The 15,609-nt window shown below is 38.0% G+C and overlaps 1 protein-coding gene across 1 annotated transcript; it reads left to right on the top strand.

Moving 5' to 3' along the window:
- The first annotated feature begins 2,455 nt into the window (after positions 1-2,455).
- Positions 2,456-15,291, top strand: LOC140153490 (retinol dehydrogenase 13-like). Its single transcript, XM_072176254.1, has 7 exons — positions 2,456-2,733; positions 6,097-6,215; positions 8,511-8,666; positions 10,424-10,528; positions 11,631-11,840; positions 13,226-13,433; positions 14,785-15,291. Exons 1-7 carry the CDS (start codon positions 2,621-2,623, stop codon positions 14,924-14,926), a joined length of 1,053 nt encoding a protein of 350 aa, XP_072032355.1. The 5' UTR covers positions 2,456-2,620; the 3' UTR covers positions 14,927-15,291.
- Positions 15,292-15,609: the final 318 nt, after the last annotated feature.

The following is a 15,609-nucleotide window of genomic DNA, read 5'->3' as shown; positions in this document are numbered from 1 at the left end:
CAACTGAAACTAAGGGAACAAATTGTTTTGTTGATAATGATATCTACTCAAATGTACCATAAAAAAGGTTGTACTTAAATTAACGACAATTACTTACAAGCATTTCATTGGCGTACGCAGGGGGGGGGGTGTTACGTGTGTGAAACACCCCCCTTGGGTTTGTCCAAAAAATAAAAAATGGAGGGAGAAAAGGCAAAGAAAGAGAGAGGGAGAGAAAGAGAGAGAGAGAGAGAGAGAGAGGAGGGGGGGGGGAGAGGAGGGAGGGAAATGAGCATGGCATAGGGGACATAATATCAAATTATCATAGGCCTATAGATATCTTAACTACCCCCACTCAAATTTTTCTCTCCCCTATACCCGGTATTGACTGACCGACAACGTGCGTAAATATGTCGATTAATGTTAACACCCTCCACACACCCCCACCCCCATTTAATTGTTAATTAACATGGATATAGGGCCTACATGTTAACACCAACACCTCTCCATATCGTCACACCCCTACCCGGCAACGTCATCGTAAAGGTTTTAATTGTGCAAATTGAGTTCGGGCCCTTTTTTCTGTTTGAAGCAATGATTTTAAATAGTGTAAAAATTATGCACCAAATGGCTTCAATCGGACCTTCATTTTGCAAAATTTTCCAACTTCTGCAGGAGGGAAAACTCTTGTTCACGAAAGGCTTCATGGACCGTTATTTCACCAATTTTCGGCTTTTTCAAACTAAAATTTTACACACTACGGTGCCAAAATGGTCCGCCAAATCGCATCAATTAGGTCTTCATTTTGCAAAGTTTCTTAATTCTGAAGGGGGGGGCATTCTGTGTAGTGGATAAACAAGTAGCCATTTTGGCTTCTGCTTTTGACATTTACCAATTTGTGTTTAACACTAAGGGACCGATCGTTATTTACGGCAGGGGGGGGAATGGGTGTTTTGGCAAAAATATCGACAAAAATTTCGCGTTCCCCCTCGCGTCCGCTCAAAATTTTCGCGTTCCCCCTGGTTTTCCCAATTTTCTCCATTTAAAATTTAACAATCCCCCCTCCTGGTTCAACTAAAAATTTCAGGTTCCCCCCTCAAGACCACAAAAAATTTACCCATTCCCCCCCCCCTGCCATAAATAACGATCGCTCCCTAAAGAGGCCTACAACTGTAGGGAAAACTTGTTCATAAAAGGCTTCATGGACCGTCATTTCACAAATTGTTGGCTTTTTCAAATTAAAATTTTACACACTAATAGTGCCAAAATTGTCCACCAAATCGCTTCAATTAGGTCTTCATTTTGCAAAAGTTTCAAAATTCTGAGGGGCACATCCCCCTCAGACACCCCTAAGTCAGCTAAGCGCTGACGGGATGACCACTACTGCGGTCATTTCTTTATTTTTATCATCACACCCCCTTTAGAAATTCCTGCGTACGCGCATGCTTACAAGTATGATAAAGGAGGAGTCAAATTTTATGGCAGAATTTTCGGTCTGAAAAAGAGGATCACACAAAATAGTAAGTACATGTACTTTCATATCACTCGTACCAAGACAGCCTGAAATGATACCAGCGAATGAAGCGTTTCTAGATGATTTCAAGAACACCACCAGACCACGCATGCAGAAGACCTTTTTTACCCTACGTCTCGTATCCTACTATCGGATCGTTGAAACAAGAAAACCTCATCACGAATTCACTCACCTTCCTACACCGCAAGTTGAAATAAAACTCAAAACTTCCTGTGTTAATATTCCTCAAAACAACATGTAACTTCATTAATAAAAAATTGAAATCCTAGTATGACCCGTTCCCGGGACCCGTCATCGGCATGAGCAGTGCAGCTAAATGGACATTTAGGACATGCTTCTTTTGTCCAATTTGCCATCAAGATTTCGAATGGAAACAGTTCAGACCCAGAACACGATCATGTCAGAAATTAATATTTTGTTCTGTGTCTGATTTAATATTCGGACTATATACTTTCATATGAAAAGTTAAGCTTTTAACTACTGTAGTACTGACTGTTAATTAAAATTTCCAGGCCAAATGTTTAACTTTAAAGTCCAATTCTGTAAAATACCTAAGTTGTAAGCTTACCATATATCATAACAATTGTCCCTGTATCTCCAGCAATTTGTTACAAACAGTACAAATTTAGGCTTTTCGAGCTTGGATAAAAGTTTGAACACGAAGTTTTTTTCCCCCAACAAGTCAATTAATTAATTATCCGACGAGCTGTCTTTACCGAGGTCAGGCAAGTAGTGTTTTTATTTTCTTTATTCACCAACTAATTCAAATCTCCTGAAGATAACAGGGATGCATGTGACTTAATAGTTAAAAAACTATAATTTATAATACATGGTAACAATATTAATGCAAAATAGAGCCGCAAAATTGCAATAAATGGAATACAACAAAATTCAACAAAAATATAATAGTAACACTTTTTACCTTTGAACTACTATAGAGAGCCCGAATACACATGTTTTCCCAGGATTTGTTTACAATTACATGGTGATTTCAAGTGCAGCTAACTTCTTTTCTTGGCCATAATGAGCATTTAAACACAACTACATATGATAGTAATTGTTCATATAACTGTCGTCTAGTAATTTCATTTAACCATCGTCTTCAAAATGGCCCGAGGACCTGGGGAATGGGCCGACATGGCCAATCGATTTTTTACAACAAAAATTGCTTTCCGGGTGACAGTTGTTGGAGCGATGGCTGGATTGACTGTCTTATTGAAGTAAGAATTTTTTGTATTGTAATGTATTATCTATATAAATTGATTAATGTTACAACTAGGATGAAGTGCAGTTTTTCTGTCAGGACTGGCAAAAATTCAGAGAGTTGAGGAAAATAGGGCAGAGAGAAACAAGGATATCCTATTGGAACTATGTGAGATCAACATGCTTATCTTCTTCTAAGGAGTTTTGGAGCTTTATCAAGAGGATGAAGAAAGATTCAACTGGGATACCGGCCCTAAAGAGTGAAGGGCTTCTCCACGCTGACAGTAGTAAAAAGGCTGAAATATTAAACAACCAATTTCAGTCGGTGTTCACCAACGAGAAGCCACTTAACACTCCAATGAAACAAGACTTCCCATCTATGCCACCAATTGACATTAATGTGGATGGAGTCCAAAAGCTTTTGAAAGAGCTAAATGAGCACAAGGCTTCAGGACCCGATGGAATTCCTTCTAAAATATTGAAGCTCACTGCCGAGGAGATTGCACCTGCACTCTGCTTGATTTTCTCCAAATCACTTGAATCGGGTGTATTAACGGGCGACTGGCGAACCGCCAACATCTCTCCCGTTTACAAAAAGGGTGACAGGTCTGTTAAGAGTAATTACCGTCCAGTATCTCTCACGTCAATATGCTGTAAAACTCTTGAACATATCGTGCACAGTAATATCATGACACACTTGGAACGATATAACATCTTAACGGACAAGCAGCACGGTTTTCGACAACACCACTCCTGCGAAACGCAGTTGATCCAGACAGTTGACGATCTTGCAGAATCCTTAGATAAGCGATCTCAAGTTGACCTAGTGATTATGGACTTTTCTAAGGCATTCGACTGTGTACCCCACCAGCGCCTTTTGTATAAGATCAATGATTATGGCATCACAGGCAATACCTTTAACTGGATCTCTAATTTTCTGACAAAGCGGAATCAGAGAGTTGTTGTTGATGGAGATACATCCTCTTGGGTACTGGTTAAGTCAGGAGTGCCCCAGGGCACTGTCTTAGGTCCGCTGCTATTTCTCTTGTATCTGAACGATTTGCGAACAACATCAAATCCAACGTGAGACTGTTCGCGAATGATTGTGTGATGTACAACACCATAAAGAATCAATCGGATGCACAACAACTGCAAGACGATTTGAACACATTGTCCACGTGGCAGGATCTGTGGCAAATGAGCTTCAATGCCGACAAGTGTTTTGTTCTTAGGCTCACACATGCAAAAACTCCCAAACAACATCAATACACATTAGGAAACAAAATCTTACAAAACACATCATCTCACTCATATCTTGGTGTCGAAATAACATCTGATCTCAAGTGGGGGAATCACATCCAATCTAAAGTGGCTAAGGCCAATAGGGCCCTGGGATTTATTAGGCGTAATCTATATTCATGTCCAAAGGACCTGAAAGCTACTGCTTACCAGACTTTAGTACGACCCCATTAGAATATTCATCTACCATCTGGGACCCACACACCCAAGATTTGAAAGACCAGCTAGAAAAGATCCAAAGAAGAGCGGTAAGATTTGTCTGCAATGATTTCCGCCGCACAAGCAGCGTTACAGCAATGTTGAATGCCCTTCAATGGGATACACTGGAAACCAGCCGGAAAGCAGCCCGACTGTCCATGTTCCATAAAATCCATCACGGTCAGACTGCCATACCGGCAGGAAAATTCTTACAACCGGTCACACGCCTCTCCAGACACAATCACAGCGAATCCTACAAGCTGAAGACATCCAACAAGGACTGTCACAAGTTTTCATTCTTTCCGCAAACAATAAAAGACTGGAACAACCTACCACAAAGCATAGTAACCATCCACGATAATAAGCAATTCAAATCAGCAACCACAGCACATCTAAGCAAGCAGCAAAAGGACTAAAAAATACCCCAGCGCACATCACATTTCTTCTCGCCTGGCTCTTTAAGAGCGTTGAGAATATTTAACCAGATCCAGATCCAGAATCCGATTAGTCCGAATAATCAGACCCAGAACAAAATTTTAATTTCTGACATGATCGTGTTTTGGGTCTGAACTGTTTCCATTCGAAATCTTGATGTCAAATTGGACAAAAGAAGCACATGGTCCTACTTCACAGTTTTTTAATCCCCTATTCATGTTGCGTGAATCACTCTATTATGGACCATCTATTTGATACTTGATACTTGAGTATTTGGACAAGTGGAACAGTTTTGACAGGCCTTTTGTCTACCTCTCTGTTTGTAAACAAACGAGGAGGTCGAAATTGTCCTCCTCGGCGAATACGAAAGTCAGCGTAATAATCCGATGAGGTAGAATCAAAGAGTATCCCGACTCCCAGTTCCAATTGTGAAAAAGGCTCATCAGAAGATAGCCAAGTTCAAAAATGAGGGAAACCAATATTTGATCAATAAATCAATAACTACTTGTCTTGAGTCACTGAAATTCCAGTGTAGTAACTGGATTCCTTGCCCCTATAATATACATAACTTTTATTACCAGTGTATTAATAGTTTTTGAGAAAAATGCAAAAATAGTCACAAATTTATCAAGGGGTGTAGTACCACCTTAAAGAATTGCTATAATATCACATTTAAATATCCAATTCCATATAGGGTGTTTCAAAAATCAATTTACATGTACAGTGAATAAATTGTAACAATGGTACATGTACACATGTAGATGCACAATTAGCCTACATCAATAAAGTATTTAACAATAACCAGAGATCAACATGTCATCAGATTAAATCCTTTGACTGCAATAATCTCATTTGAGAAGATTTATTTGATAGATATTTCAATGAAGACAAAGTTTCCATCTTATACAAGTCTCTCATTTGTCCAGCCCTGGAATACGCTAGTCTGAATAATCAGACCCAGAACAAAATATTAATTTCTGACATGATCCAGACAAAAAGAAGTACATGGTTCTACTTGACAGCTTTTTAATCCCTGTTATGTGAATCACGCTATTGTGGACCATCCTTCTGATACTTGAGTGTTTGGACAAGCGGAACGGTCTTTTGTCTACCTCTCTGTTTGTAAACAGGCGAGGAGGTCGAAATGTCATCCTCGCCGAATAGGAAAGACAGCATAATAGTACGGCACTAGGAATATGCATATCTTCAGCTTGGAGTCCGTTTTCCAAAGAAAATATTTTAGCTTTAGAGAAGGTGCAGAAGAGGTGTTTACGCCTATGCAAGGAAGATATTCAAATGGAATCACTTCAGGAGAGGAGGTTGAAAACTGAACTTTTCGACACCATAAGTATGTCCATGGGCTGTATAAGATTCCAGCTGATAAGTTTTTCTCCTTCCCCCTTCTTGCCAGAACCCTCAATGTATGACATATGTTTTGCTTTCATTAGGGACTGGGCAGGTGGACCTCAGTGTAAGAGTAAAGTCAGAATGGAAGGGAAAACTGTTATCATCACTGGCTCCAATACTGGCATTGGAAAGGAAACAGCAATGGATTTAGCCCACAGAGGTATGTATAGATATGTGTTACAGGTCCCAATCAATCCTTTTTTTTTTAAGCATTAGAATTAGATAGGTAAAGCTTTTAAAAAGTAGTCCATTGAAACTTTTTTCAAACAACTGTGAGCAAGTTTATTGTGTTTGTCACCCCAATCCTAATCCTGGCAAGATTTTAAATTATAAATGTTTTGTCAATTGTTTTTATGTTGTTTTCAGGTGGTGCTACACCCCTTGATAAATTTGTGACTATTTTTGCATTTTTTTCAAAAAAATAATAACACACTGGTAACAAAAGTTATGTATATTATAGGGGCAAGGAATCCAGTTACTACACTGAAATTTCAGTGACTCAAGACAAGCGGTACGTTATTTACCGGGGTTATTTATGATAAAAAAGAGGTACCTCTAGCATGTACCTCATTTCTTAACATGAACCACTTGTCTTGAATCACTGAATTCAAATTCAGTGAAGTAATTGGATTCCTTGCCCCTATAATATACATAACTTTTGTTACCAGTGTGTAGTTATTCTTTGAGAAAAATGCAAAATTAGTCACAAAATTTATTAGGGGGTGTAGTACTACCTTAACCGGTCGCTCTTTACGGAAACACACTTGAGCCCTGCTGATGGGACCAGGCTCAAACAAAATGCTCATGCCAGGCTAAATAAAGCCTATAAAAAAATGAGAGAAACATATTTGAAGATAAATATCAAGAAAATGAAGCCCTCTCCCAACAATCAAGTGAACAATATTTTAATGTCAGCAACTGGGTCAAGATAATTACATTAATTCAATCTTGATTTCACGGTTTGATTAGGCTGTGTCACATCAAAAGCAAACACAGCATGAAATTGCTTAGATTGAGAGGGCAGCAAAAACAAACTTTACCACTTGTCATCAGTGGCGTTGGTCATTCGGGGGAAAACGCTAAAACCGCACCTTACACACCTAAATCAGACTCCATTCGGGGGAACTGAACAACCTGCCCCCCCCCCCCATTTTCAATGTGATGTGCACACCACTGCTTGTCATACTTCCAAGTATGGCAAGTGGTCAAATTTGTTGACTTTGGAGGTAGCAATTTACTGTATGATTTAAACCAACATGAAAGTAATACTGAACAGCAAACTTTCAAAATTGGTCCAGCAATATAGTTATTGTGTGGTGGGAACACCAAAATGGTAACATTTAGACTACTGGTACTGTATTTGAAGTAGATCACCCTGGGTACTTAAAAGTGTCTTTTTGTGGAGGTGCTTAATTATTAAAATGATGAGAAGTCAAAATAGGAAATTTATATGCATACAAAATTTGGACAACTTACATGGTAGTATCACTGTCAGCCATCCTTTATATGAAGAGCTTTGTTTCAAAACCCCTTACATCCACTTGCACAATTATGAGAACACATCATAAAAAATCACTGATATACACCTGTAAGGTGTTTTTCAACAAAAGCAGTTTTTGACAAGATGCTCACCCTACCCAAGCATCCCGCCAAAAACTGATTTTTTTGCAAACCCCCATATATATCAGTGATTTTTTTGATGATTTTTAATGTGTTCTCAAAATGGGCAAGTGGATGTAAGGGTTTTGAAACAAAGCTCTTCATATGTGACCTACACATACACTTTTGGGCAGGTTATCAATTGAGGTATTTACATCTTAAATATAGAGATATTTTGCTCCACAACGCTGTTTCCTCCAATGAAATCGGACATAAGCGAAGATATTGAGCTCGTAAGTTATGGTATTATAAAATTGGAAATTGAGATATCGGCCTTTAAAAATATTATTGACAATGTTGAGAGTAGGAATTACCTTGAAAATGTATCAAAAAATACAAGATGCCAGTTATATTACAGTCTGAAACTATCGGACAATATTTTAAACATTAATAACATCACAACTTCGCAACAAACCCAAATTGTGAAAAAATCACCCCCGCGTAGATTTTTGGCTATTTCTCCATTTACAATCCTGCCCAAAAGTGCCTGCTTTCGATATACCACGTCACATATCGTCACCCTCATAACCAAACTGTCCAAGTCATTATTACATGTTTCTCATTTGCAATTTTGATTTTCTGAGTAATAAACCCATAATTAATCAAATTTCCACAAGTTAATGAAGAATGCGGCTGGAAATTTGATTAATTATTGGTTTATTACTCAGAAAATCAAAATTGCAAATGAGAAACATGTAATAATGACTTAGGCAGTTTGGTTATGAGGGTGATGATATGCGATAAGATTTCTTCTTCTATACCAGTATCACTATAAATCTGTACCCAATACCAACAGGTGCCAAAGTGATCCTTGCTTGTCGAGATGAAAAGAAAGCACTCAAGGCCAGAAAGGAAATCATCACCGAGTCGGGTAATCCAAGAGTGGTCTTCAGAAAGTTGGATCTTGCTAGCCTCAAGTCAATAAGAGATTTTGCTAGCGAAATTGATATTGGTAAGTGAATGACATACAATGTACATGTTTGAGAGATAATGTGGAAAAGCCTTTTTGTGAATATTTTTGTTTGTTCAGTTCAGATTCAGTAAATTTTCATCGTCAACCGTGTAATTGAATGGGATTATTTTGAAATTTTAAAACGCTTGAAATATCACAAACAAATAGGCCTATGTTAATAAATACGGTAATATAAATACATGCTAAAACCGTTGGGGTTCGATAATGAACCCCACAAAACTAACCGAGTATATGGAAAATTCCATACGGCCGGGCGGTTTCACAAGTTGCCGGCTCTATCATGCCATTCGCCGCCTGCTATTATATAGATTTCAAATTCACACCCCCTGTGTGGAAGAATAAGTCATGTCTTCCATAGCGGAGGGATGTGGATTTCAACTGGGAATAGCCAAATGTAATACTATGGTGGAAATTTCAATTAAAGCCTGATGTAGTGTGACGATTTTTTGCGTACACTGCGCGATGCACAGTGTCGACACCCTATATTATAAATATAAACTTAATACTCCGTTGGTGAGCGACAGGCGAGTGGTATTTCACCGAACGAAAGAAAATGAGTTCTATCTGATTGGCTAGCAATCGATCGCTGGATCGCTCAGTGGTGAACTACAAACTCAAATTGGAGCGATGTATTCAATTTGATTGAAATCGATATTCTATTATTGACGCAGATAAAGAAAGTGGCATGGTGTGTATTGTATGACTTGCGATTTTATTTTCTAATACATGTGTTCCTTTATAGAATTGGAATTCTCAAACAGTTGAACATATCACAATTTTTATTTTGAAGATCAAAATCGTTACTTATAAAATGTAGTAAGATATATCCACAGCAAAATACCGGTCCCCGCTAATTAGTGTATTTAATTCCCAGTTAGTGTATTAAAAATAAAACCTGGGATTTACCTGACAACAAATCAAATTTTCTTGTAATAGAAATATCATATGGGATACTGATCATGCGCAAATCGTAAAAACATAGAATAGAAACTGTGTGGCAGGCTCTGTGGAATCTCATATCGTGTGTAAAATGGTATGCCTAGCCTGAGTCGCTCGGCCTATCTCGAACAAAATTGCCATGCGTAGCTGTTGAAAAACGAGAGGATTCATTGTACTATCACAGCAATTTTTGACACAAAGATATAGGGATGATGACGCTGTGCGATGTACGCCAGCGTGTGCGACTGTGCATGAGTCAAATCCATCCATGCCAGCACGCTCGTGATTGGTTAGTATTATATCCAAGGTCGTTTGTTTGCATTGCAGTTTGAAATACGCGATATACAATCGCGGTTGGATCAAGTACAGCTGTTGAAAGCCGTGTTCATTCAATTTAAATTCCACCTATAGCTTACATACTCGTATGTTGATGTACACATACTTTGTGCTTGCATATTGTATAAATTGTTTCTGTAAAACGATAAGTTTCAAATGAATTTGCGAGCGCCATTAAGGTTAAAAACAGATTTTGTAATGCTGAATTTTCATGTGGTTTCTGTACTAAATCTTTAGAAATTCAATTTTTTTCAGTGGGATTGATATTGATAAAAAAATACAAACAATTGCAAACAAAACAAGTATGTACATGTAGGAAGGGGCAAGGGGTGGTCAATGTCATTCAACTGCAGTTGAAAACGATTTATAGTGGAATTGAACCCCCATCCTCTTAGATAAAATGAGATTAAAATGTGGCATTGCATTGCATTGATTCTAACCATAGTTAAATTATTTTACAGAGGAAGAGAATGTGCATGTGTTGGTGAACAATGCTGGGATCATGAGATGTCCAGAATGGAAGACAGAAGATGGATTTGAAATGCAGTTTGGTGTTAATCATTTAGGTAGGATGATCATTCATAACAGATCCATTTCACTAAACTTAACGAAGCTTCGTAAGTCTCGAAATTGTTCGTAACTTGTAAGTTTTATTTGAGTTTGAGTTACGAAAGGTTAAAAGTTTAGTGAAATAGACCCCTGGAATCTCTGTTTGAGCTATTTACTGGTTCATGCTTGGGTTGCACATGTCCTGTTAAGGTCTGTTCATACTACGCCGCAATTGCTTAGCAGTGTGTGGTGCGTTTGCAGCACTGCATCATACTGCAAAAGACTGCACTACAGCGCAAGTTTGGCATAGTATGAACGGATCTTTAGCAACCCATTTTGTGTTGTGAATGATCATTTTGATTGTGGTTCCAAACACAATCACTTGTTCCACAAATGCTTTCAGTAATACACATTCCTGTTCTACCACTTGTGTTTATCCATCAACCGGTTGATTCAACCCCTTGTCTCTCAAATCCCCATTCAGAAATAGCCCAATCGGCATTGGAAGTTTGCAATGCATTGTGGGACAGTTTTTGCAGTTTTGGGAAAAATTCAGAAAAATGGTTTTTGTGCGTACAAAATATAATCTAAAATGTTTTACAAGAATGAATACAAACCAAAAAAATATTATTATTGAATAAATTAATTATTTAAATATTTTAAATGATAGCATTATGACAATAATAAATAAATTAATAATAATTACAGCAATTTCTCCGATATGTCAGAGGTCAAAGTGTCCCAAAATAACAGAAGTTATGGCGATTGGGCTTATTGTAAAGCACATGAATTGTACATACTTGTTGAATATTTAACAGACTGTTGTCAGGTGCATCCCTAAGGGTGGCTTTTGGCTTGGGACTCAAGCCCCCCCCCCCTCCGTGTTTATGCCAAGAACATGCCAGTGTGAATATCAGCCTACTTCGATGATTTCAATGATGCTAAAATATAAATTGTCATTGAAGGATCTATTTCTTCAATTCAAAGCTGTGCATTTGTGAATCAGCAAAATTTGGACATTGCATCCTTACTGGAATACATGTACCTTTTTGCAATATTCCCTTTTATCTGCCAATACTGTAACCAGAAATGTTATTTCTGATTTGTTCTCTTTTGCAGGTCACTTTTATTTAACCAACCTTTTGCTTGATAAAATAAAAGCATCGGCACCAAGTCGCATCATCACTTTATCATCACTGGCTCACCACAGAGGAGAAATCAATTTTGACGACCTTAATAGTAAAGAAAATTACAACAAAAGTCAGGCATATAGTAACAGCAAGCTTTCAAATGTACTCTTCACACATGAATTAAGCAAACGCTTGAAAGGTAAGAAGGACAATCATTTATTCAATTTCATTTCTTCAAAAGATTCCATGTACAACATGCATGGAGCTATTGATCAAGTTAAATCCTCCTTTTTTTTTTATTACCAACACATCTCTACGAACTTTCATGCTAGAAGAAGAAAGATCATAATGTGAATTTAGTTTTCAGTGTACATTTTAATAGCGGCAATTTGAAAATGGGAAGACTTTACATTTGGAATTGAAACTGTAGCAAATTTGCTATTGGAAAGATTTTATGTCTATTACATATAACCAAATAAATTTTGTACATTTTGGAATTGAAAAATGGTAGCAAATTTGCTATTGGAACGGTTTTTATGTCCATTACATATAACCAAATAAATTTTGTACATTTTGGAATTGAACAGTAGCAAATTTGTTATTGGAAAGGTGTTTATATCCATTACATATAACCAAATAAATTTGGTACATTTTGGAATTGAAACGGTAGCAAATTTGCTATTGGAAAGGTTTTATATCCATTACATATAACCAAATACATTTTGTACATTTTGGAATTGAAATGGTAGCAAATTTGCTATTGGAAAGGTTTTATGTCCATTGCATATAACCAAATAAATTTCCACTTTAAGTTACATGCATGAAGCTTTTGATGTGATGTTGCTGCACATTTGTCAACAAACATGTTTTATGCATATGACAATCCCATCTGCATCAGGATCCAATTCCTATAACATATATCTAAACCTCATAAAGAATTGCAGTATCCCACATGTTGACTACGAACCACAAGGGTTTCTTAACCCCCTGAACATTACCTGCCAATCTAACATTGCCTCTGATTGGTCAATTATATGATATCTTCACTTTAATCACCAATCAGAATGGAGCTTTGCAAATAATTTACCCCAATTTTTTTTGTGTGGTGAAATTATTCTAACAATGTTGCTGATTGGTCCAATTGATAATGAAAACTTCTTTTTGGCCAATCGGCAGGTAGTTCTCATGGGGTTAAATATGACAGCTTTTATAGGATGTCATCAAACTTTCGGTTTGTCCCCTACACAAGCTTCCAGAGAAGTACAGCACTCTCTTGATCTGATTGACATGCATGCACAGTTAATGACACTGTGCTTTGATGAGCGCAGCTCTGCAACGATCGCTTCTTTGACACGTAATCGGCCAATCAGATTACCGGTCTGTTATTATGACTGTCAGACAATTTAATTAGCCAATGAGAACCACACTTTATTTTTATGCTCTCAAAATGTAAACAAGTGCCGTTTTTCTCTGCCAGCAAGTGAAATAAATTAAGAGTATATTAATTATGGAAAAAAAAAAAATGCATGAAAGCTTACCCATGGATATCATTTTACACACCTTTTGTTTCATTTTTCTACACAGGAACAGGAGTAACAGCTAATTCTGTGCACCCGGGGATTGTGAGGACTGAGTTGTCTAGGCACATGGGTATTAGCAAATCTTACTTCTCATCATTCTTCTGGGGTCCTATCAACTATATAGTACTTAAATCACCTAAACAGGGAGCACAGACTGTAATTGACTGCGCTGTGAATGACAAACTGGAAGATGTATCTGGCAAATATTTCAAGTATGTATATGCAATTCCCTGCATTGGGCTATTCCAGTTGAAATCCTTACACCCCCTGTGGAAGGTGTGACATTAATCTCCCACACAGGGGGTGTTAATTCAAATGGGATTATCTGAATTGGTGACTCCGTTTGAAATCTACACCCCCCTGTGTGGAAGATTAAGGTGATGTCTTTCATAGGGGTGGGTGGATTTCAAATGGAATAGCCCATTGCTAGTTTTTAGATTATGATATATCGAGATGAGAACAGTTTGAATGTAAGCCTACACGCTTATATCTCTTTCTTCAAATGCTGCTGTGAAAAATTGGCCATTTTCTGCATAATTCCTGCAAAATATTACATTTCAGCACAATTTCTACCTCTGCAAAATTTACTATTTTCCATGCAGTTAGCTAGTTTTTCAACAAAAATCAGTGTGCTTACCATTCAGTAACAGCTGATTAAAACGGAAAATTGTTGTATCCGTCTCTCCAGTTGCTGCTTGCTCGCGGAATTTGATAACTTTATAGGATAGCAGTACCTTGCACTGCAGGGGCTACCCTGTATAATGAATGTTCAAATAAATGAATGTCACTGCAGGGGCTACCCTGTATAATGAATGTTCAAATAAATGAATATGTGTGTGGTAGGGGTGGGTGTGTATGTGCATGCTTGTGAGTGTCACTCTCTTTCTGGTCACTCTGTTGAATCAAGTCAACTTGATAGAAATTCAAGCATTGACTGAAATACTGAAATACTATAATTACCTGCAGGGTTGTAGATACACCTGTAGAGATTAGCCGGCACTGACATTGGCCGGCAGCCCCCCCAAAAAAATATATTGTTTCATCATAAAAGACCAAAAAACCCATTTTTAGTGAGGTGAGACCCTCATAGCCTATCCTTGATCACACACATTCACTAACAAGATTATGCCACGAGCCAGTGCTCTAATGGGATAGCAAAATTAGCCGGCACTCAACTTGGGCTAGCTACAACCCTGATTACCTGCCATGCTCCATATGAAGATATTAAAAGGGCATTTCGTGATCCACAGCCTCATCCCCCCACTTTTTTTTTTTTTTTTAAGTTGAGATTTTTATACTACTGGAAACCTCTGGCTACAGTTGAAGTTTGAATTTCGTTCTGGTATACCAGAACGAAATTACAACAGTGGTCTATGGAGCAGTGTAATACACATAATCATGCATAACTCGGAAACGCAAAATCGGAATCAACTGAAATTTTGGGAATAAGCTTTTCTCGTGGATATCTACTGAAAAATGTCATAAAAAGAGAATGCTAGGATCACGAAATACTCCTTTAATTAATTTTGATCATATTTATTTCTTATTTGTTTTCCTGTACAGAGACTGTGCAAAGGTTGAGTGCAATGCTAAGGGTAAAGACGACGATGTAGCTAAGAAGCTCTGGCAGGTCAGCGCTGAAATTGTTGGGCTAGCAGAGAAACAAGATGAAGAAGAAAACAAGATGATTTACAACAACCACTGATGTAAATGGATATATTGGGCTATTCCATTTCAAATCCACACACCCCCTGTGGAAGATTTTGGAAATATCTTCCACAGAAGGGGGTATGAATTTCAAATGGAATCAGCACATTAAGCAGCTCCATTTGAATTTCATGCACCCTTTGAGAAAGATTTCATCTTCCACACAGGGAGGGTGAGTTTCAAATGGAGCTGCTTAATGTGCTAATTCCATTTGAAATTTGTACTCCCTCTGTGGAAGATATTTCCAAAATCTTCCCCACAGCCCTCGAATGAACCCACGGCACCCATGGCATTATGCCGTGGGTGCCCATCCCCACTGCCGTAATGCCCTCAAAATATGTCCTTTACCCAAGGCAGGTACTTGCCGTGCTCCCCTAAATTAAGTTGTCGTCAGTGCCCCAGCCCTGCCCCTTCATTTATAAAATCATCTATCTATGTTTGTGTGTGTTTTCTTCACTTTTGAGAAATTGCCTTGGTGCCCTTCTCAAATTTTCAACAGTTGCCATGATGCCCTCTTGAAATATTACAAACTGCCGTGCTGCCTTGCCTTTTCAGTGAAAATCCAAGGCAATTTTCAACTTGCCCTAAAAAAGTTGCCATGCCCCTTCAGATCCTTAATTCGAGGGCTGCTTCCCCAGAGTGAGTGTGGATTGTAAATTGCTTACTCATATATGCATGTGT

The sequence above is a fragment of the Amphiura filiformis genome, chromosome 5, assembly GCF_039555335.1.
Source record: "Amphiura filiformis chromosome 5, Afil_fr2py, whole genome shotgun sequence".
NCBI classification, from domain to species: Eukaryota; Metazoa; Echinodermata; class Ophiuroidea; order Amphilepidida; family Amphiuridae; genus Amphiura; species Amphiura filiformis.
Note: the sequence above shows the minus strand (reverse complement) of the source record. Positions and strands in the feature narration are given on the sequence as shown.